This window comes from Salvia hispanica, chromosome 2 (genome assembly GCF_023119035.1).
Source record: "Salvia hispanica cultivar TCC Black 2014 chromosome 2, UniMelb_Shisp_WGS_1.0, whole genome shotgun sequence".
Classification (NCBI taxonomy): Eukaryota; Viridiplantae; Streptophyta; class Magnoliopsida; order Lamiales; family Lamiaceae; genus Salvia; species Salvia hispanica.
Window position 1 is genome coordinate 27,810,011 of NC_062966.1, and position 7,251 is coordinate 27,817,261.

Here is a 7,251-nt window from a genome sequence, read left to right on the forward strand (position 1 = left end):
AAAGATATCACACTTTCCTTTTTAGTTTGTTCCACAAAAGATGTCACATTTTCCTTTTTGAAAAAAGTTCTCTCTCACATGAATATAAAAATTATATTTTATCTCTCCATTTAACACACAAAATAAAACCTCCTAAAATCTCATGCCGGCCCACAAGTGTGACATCTTTTGTGGGACGGAGGGAGTACATAATAAAGTTATCTAAGAAAGTATTAAAACAAATTATTTTTCAACTAACAAATTACTCTCACTCAAAATGATCATACTCCCTATGTCCACAAACAATAGATCACTTTTGCCATTTTGGGACGTCCACAAAAAATTGATCACTTTCTTAAAATGGAAAGTTTATCTCTCATACCTTTCCCACTTTTTCTTCCATCTCTCTAACTTTACTCACTTTTTCTCCCTATTTCTCTTACTTTACCTACTTTTTCTCTTCCTCTCTCTTACTTTACCAATTCTACATTAAAACTCGTGTCATAAACAAAGTGATCTATTTTTTGTGGACGGAGGGAGTATTTTTTAGTCACTAAGGTTTAGGTGGAATAATTAATTTTGATAAAGTAGAGTGGAAAAAGTGATTGAATATTTTAATAAGCAGAAATGAGAGAGGTGTAATTCCAAATATAGAAAGTGGACATCTTGAATGAGACAAACTTAAAATGAAAGATGAACATCTTGAATGGGACGGAAGGAGTAGTTTTTAAGATTAAATAAAAAAATTAAGTCTGTGTACAATTAGTTCCCAAATCGCCTTGATGTTTTCGGGCGAAGAGTATTTGCTAGAAATGAGCCATGTTTATCCATGCACTTATTTATAAAAAAAGTTCAATTCACCATTTTATCAATGTGAGATAAGAATATGGTTTAAAAAGGAACCACAATGTGTAGGCTCGAATAATCACCCTGAGTTACGCACTTGCAAGTTGCAATAATGAAATTTATTGTCAACTTAATTATATTTTGATACCATATTAAAAATGAGTCCCTTTCTGCTTTAAAAGTCTTAGAAAAGGGAAGTTATATACTTATTTAAGTGAGTGATGAGTTTCCTAAATAAAATAATATCAAAAAATAATTTGAGATTGAGTTGTGAGATTATTTCAGTTATAGTGGGTTAGCTATAACTAATTTTCTCATGATTATACATCTAGGATTGAATTGTAGAATTAAATTTCATGAACCAAATACACTACAAATTTAATCATAAAACATAATCGTACGAATCGAACACTCCTTATATAAATATGTTACGTCATGATAAGGAGTTTTAGTAATACTATGTAGAGTTTATCTTTTTCAATATGATAGTTTGCTTATATGTTTACATAACTCAATTATTAGCTAGTTCTCTAATCTATTAGTTAGGCAAGAAAAATATAATAATTGAATGGGCATAATTACAAATATGCCAGCATATACTAGTCTTGACTCTTGAGTGATGGAAAGTCTATATAAAGGAAGGTAACCGATAACAAGATTCACCAACACTTGTTCAATTGCTCTTTCCTTTCTGTGCAATGGCAATCACAATGAATCACTTCTTCCTATCTGCAATGGTCATACTTATTTTCTCGTTCACATCTCTGGATTTAACTGGTTAGTCTTTTTTTGTTCTCTTTTCAATATCAGTTAAATTTATCTTTAATTAATGTTCAAATGCTCACTTTCACTCATAGTTGAGACATAAAAAAATATCTACCATTGCTCAATCTTATTTTAACATCTAAATCAATTGTATGCATTGGCCTAACCTATCACATTAAAAAGTAATACTAGTATTAATATCTTTTCTATCCATCATAAGTTCATGACTATGTATAGTGCGATGCATTCCTTAAAATTAAGAGCTTTTGTTGATTTTATAGTTGGTACACAACTTTTAACATGAAACTCAAAGTGTTACAACTAAAAGATAGCACTATAGGACTATGGTAATAAAAGATACTCTATCTCCCACAATAATTGTCACTCTTTTCAATTTTGATTTGTCCCACAATAATTGTCACATTTCTTTTTTACCATAAATGGTAAGTAGGTCCCACATTCCTATATAAACAAATGAGTCTCATATTCCACTAACTTTTCTAATTAACTTTTTTTTACATTTCTTAAAACTCGTACCCATAATAAGAGTTATAATTATTGTGGGACGGAGGGAGTATTGAATTCAAATTATAGTTTACTTTTATGTACGGTGTTGTATTTTCCCACATTATGGTAGCGTAGTTGCGGTGACCTTATTGTTTGAAAAAAAAAAAACTGTCTTACCAAATTGAGTCAGAGGTGGACCACCTTATGACTAAGTTTGTCAAATGTTCATTCACAAATATTTTTACATATACTAGTATTTCTTTTTTTAATTCTGTAATTTTTTCTATTTTTATTTTCAAATTCTCAAAATGTTGTTACCAATAATTTTTCCACATCAAATTTATTTTCCCAGCTATGCTTAGGATCTCCTACTGTGCTTCCCTCCACAGTAGGGGTGTTGTGCACTTACAGCCTCAGCCTCAATATTTTATTCATTAAAATATTTTAATGAATAAAATATTAGGATTGTAAAACTACATTAACCCTACTGCAAAGGAAGCACAACAAGGTATCTATGACCCCGAAACGTTATTAAAAACCTTTTACTATTTTCGATAATTGATGCAGCGGCACAAATCGGAGTATGCTACGGACGGAACGGCGCCGGCCTACCCCCTCCGTCCCGAGTCGTGGAGCTATTCAAGCAGTACAACATCAAAAGAATGCGAATTTACGACACATACCAACCCGCCCTCGAAGCCCTCCGCGGCTCGGACATCGAGCTCACCGTAGGAATCCTAAACATGCAGCTCCAGGAGATCGCCGCCGCCCAATCCAACGCCGACCGCTGGGTCCAAGACAACATCCGCAACTACGGAAACGTCCGCTTCCGCACCGTCGTCGTCGGCAACGAGGTCAGCCCGATCCGACCCGAAACCTCCCAATACGTCCCCTTCCTCCTCAACGCCATGCGCAACATCCGCGCCGCCCTCGATGCCGCCGGCCTCGGCGCGATCAAAGTCACCACAGCCATCGAGACCGAGGTCGTGGACCCCGCCACAAATTTCCAGCCAAGCAAGGGCGATTTTCGACCTGAGGTGAGGCCGTTTCTCGACCCGATCGTCGCGTTCCTCTCCGACACGGGCGCGCCTATCTTCGCCAGCATATACCCCTTCTTGGCCTACTTGAACAACAAGGCGCAGATCTCTTTCAACTACGCCTTTCTGCAGCCGAACAGCGGCATCACTGCGGACGGGGTTTACTACGACAATCTCTACTACGCGCTCGTGGACGTCGTCAACGCGGCGCTGGAGAAGAGCGCTGCGAGGGTGTCGGGTGCGGCTTCTGCGGACCAGGGGGGGCCGAAGAAGCCGCCGCCTGAGGTGGGAGGGGGGGAGTCGGGCGTGCCGACAGCCGGGTCGGGGGATGCGACGTCGAGCGTGGAGAATGCGAGGATTTATAATAATAATTTGGTGAGGGTTGTGAAGAACGGGACGCCGTTGAGGCCGGGAAAGCCGATTGAGACTTACATTTTTGCGATGTTTGATGAGAGTGATAAGCCCGGTTCAGAAATGGAGAGGAATTTCGGGCTTTTTAATGCCAATGGGGATCCCAAATACCCAATGAATTTTAATTAGCTAAAAAATGATGGTTGTAACTTGTAATGGTTGACGACAATAAAGGCCTATATGAAGCCTTTGTAGTGTAGCACGTGTGTAAAATTGCAAGAACTATAATAAAGAGTTGATTGATGGAATATTTTTAATATTTGTGAATTAGGAGAGTTTGATATGAAATAATACTTATGTAATTCATATGTGCAATAGTAAAGTAAAAAAGAGAATAATAGAATAATTTTAATATTTGTGAATTAGGAGTTTGATATGAAGTAATACTTCTATAATTTATGCAATAGTACAATAAAAAAGAGAATAATATTAAAAAGACTTTTATCAACATTGTTCTCTCTCTTAATTTATCATTTCTCCACTTTAACTATTTATTATATCATTTTTATAAAACGAGTGAGCAAAAGTGGCCGGGACTCCTAATGGCGGACGGAGTGAGTACAAAGAAAAGGGGTCTGACATTCCACTAACTTTTCCAACAACTTTTCTTTACATTTCTTAAAACCCATGATAAAAACTCATTTTTTTCTATTTTTTAGAAATTGATTTTGTTTTTATTAGTGTAAACAATGTTATTATATTTAAATCAAATATTTTAATTTAAATGATGTAATTTTTTGGAATAAAAATATGGTTTTTATTAATATAGTTTTTTATTAACATTTATTTGGAAAAATAAATAATTAAGAAAAAATAATAAATGTGAACCCTTTTAATTTTAATAATATTACTGATTAAATATATATGTATATTCCTACACTGGAATGTGAATGCCCTAAATAAGACAACGAAACAAAGTATAGTAGTATACTGACTATTGTTTAAAAAGATGTAAATTATGCGCATATTCAAGATTCAACCACAGTCATTGCTGATGAAAATGTAGTCTTTTTCACTTTAGCGACATATTAATATCATATTCGAATTAATTGAAAGCGACATTAATTTGATGATGAAGTGTTCTGACTTATCTATCTAGAGTTGCGTAATATTCTCCGACTCCGACTAATTGCTACTACGTCAATACACTTCCATTTAACATAAAATAATTGGTCAATCTTTGAATTCTGTTTTATTTTAACTTTTAGCAATAATTGATCATTAATATAAATTTGGGCATCTGATGAATTTATTTTATAATTGATTAAGAGATCAATTATAAAATAAATTCAAGTAATTGATTTCGAATTTAGGATAATCTAGAAGATATGTCAAGATCAAGTAATTGATTACGATAATCAAATTGATTATAATTAATCCTTTTCCTGATAAACCTTACTATATGTATGTATTCTCTACCTATTTTAGGCGTGTAAATCCTCCCATATTGATAGACAAGTTGAATAAATATACATAGCAATATTCAACAAGTACTTATGGGAAATGGAATGTGAATGTTAGCTCTAAGAAGCCAACGAAGCAAAGTAAACTGTTTTATTGATTTAAAAAGATGTAAATTATGCATATGTTCATAATCGATGGAGCAAAAGTATTTTCTAAATAAAAAATTTCAAACATCAATTATTGCTGATGAAAATGTTGAAAGTTTTTTCATTTTAAATCTAGCTTAAACTAATTACAGATTTAATAGCTTTCCATGGATGTGGATAAGAACTAGTCAACAGCATTTCTTAGATAGTGATATTAATATAATTATTAATTGATAGTGACACAGTAATATTATACTGAAATATTATGACTTACTAGTTTTACCACCCGTGCTATGCACGGGCCATAAGATTTTCAAATAATGAAGATAAATTCTAAGGTAAGTATATTAAAATATAAAAAGGGATAACGATAATATAATTATGTTTATAGTGCTAATTAAAATAAATATTTTAATAAGTATTCAGAAAATTATAAACAATAATAAAAAGAGAAATGTACTTCTCTCAACCTACTCTTTTGAAATATTTCATATAAACCAAAACGATTATATACCGTTTAAATTTTTTATATGAGTGAAATAAAATAAAATAAATTAAATGACAAAGAGGAGGTGTGCGACTAAGGATTAAAGAATTTAGAATAGTATTATAAAGTAATTAAATTCACGTGTTAAAAGTAAAATCCTTTGATGAACCAATTAAAATCATTCTTCAACTTTAAAAATTAGAAATAAAGTGCAATTATGTGGATGTTAAGAGCATCATTAACGCTGCTGGGCCGGGCCGCAACTTGCGAGTCCCGGCCCGATTTCAGCGTTGGAGGGGGGAGAGTCACGGCCCGGGATGGTCCCGGGGCCACAGTTCCGTCCCTGGGCCGCTCCCGTGGTCCGGCCCGGCTCAGGGTTATATGCATCGGGACAGGCCGCAAACTCCCAAAATTTTTATTTTTATTTTTATTTTTTATTTTTTTGCCATTTTATTATATCCATTTCTTCAACATTCTTCCACCAATTTCTCCATTTCTATCCTCTAAATTATTTTAATATTTTTTCTAGGATGTAATTTTTATTTTCTAGGTCTTAATAATTTTTTTTTAGGATTTGTAAAATTTTTTCCTCGGATTTTTAATTTTCTATTTTTTGACTGAACAATGAATTTTCCCGGTTTTAATTGTTCAAATTCTATTTTACGATTAAAATATGTTGTAGTTGTGAATAGTGCAAATGAATAGTTGTGGTCTGAGTTGTGGCCTGCGGGATTAATGGAGTTGTGGCCTGGAACCCCTAATTTGAGGGAATGATGACGTGGAGGGACTTGCGGCCCAAATCCGGGACGGAGTTAAGGATGCTCTAAATGAAACAAATGTACTCTATGTGTCTCACTATAAGTGAGGCGTTTTTTTCGGCCGTTGTTTTGCGAAAATAATGAAAAATAGTTAGAGTGAAGAGAAAGTAATGTAAGTAAGAGAATAATGTAAATATGACTCTCTCCTGTATTATTCTCTCTCTTACTTTACTTCCGATCCACTTTCAATTTAAATATTTATTATTATTTTCGCAAAACAACAGTCGAAGCCCGAAAAAAAACGTCTAGCTTATAGAAGGACAAAGAGAGTAGTAAAGAATAGTAACATCTTATTAATCATATAAGAGTATATAACTAAATAATTTAGAAATTAATATAGAAAACACAAACGAATGTGTAAATTAATTATATATACAATGGGAATATCAACGGATCCACCGATATCAACTACCCCAAAAAATTTATTATTAGATGAATAAAAGTAAATTAACTATAATAAAATCACAAATCAATAATTATTTAAAAATTTTAGAAAATTAGAGAGAATTAACACATTTACAAAACAATTACAACATAAAAGCACAATTTCATTACAAAAATCCAAAATTTTCTAAATTAAGACATAAATTGACAAAGGGGCCGATGATTTTTTATTAAATTTAACTCACAATCCAATTCAATTATAAAGAAAAGTCCAAAAAAAATAAAATGCCAAGCCCAATCTCAGATACATTACAATAGCCGAAAATAAAGGCCCAAACGATTTTTAAACAAAAGCAACACTTAGTTATTCATACTTAGTTCTAAAACGTTATTAACTCAAAAATATATAATGCTTCTGTCAAACAATTTGTGCCGCCACAAGTGTGACATCTTTTCTGGGATGGAGG

General features: G+C 33.3%; 2 protein-coding genes across 2 annotated transcripts in view; both read left to right on the forward strand.

Moving 5' to 3' along the window:
• Positions 1–1,163, forward strand: part of LOC125206667 (LRR receptor-like serine/threonine-protein kinase FLS2) — a 3,997-nt gene extending 2,834 nt beyond the window's left edge. The window contains exon 4 of the mRNA XM_048105905.1: positions 1,158–1,163. Within this exon, the coding sequence (XP_047961862.1) occupies positions 1,158–1,163 (6 nt within the window). The remainder of the gene's footprint in view (positions 1–1,157) is intronic.
• Positions 1,164–1,478: 315 nt separating this feature from the next.
• On the forward strand, positions 1,479–3,802 carry LOC125204331 (glucan endo-1,3-beta-glucosidase, acidic-like). Its single transcript, XM_048102951.1, has 2 exons — positions 1,479–1,602; positions 2,665–3,802. The coding sequence occupies exons 1-2, from the start codon at positions 1,524–1,526 to the stop codon at positions 3,672–3,674; spliced, it is 1,089 nt and encodes a 362-aa protein (XP_047958908.1). The 5' UTR covers positions 1,479–1,523; the 3' UTR covers positions 3,675–3,802.
• The last annotated feature ends 3,449 nt before the right edge of the window (positions 3,803–7,251 follow it).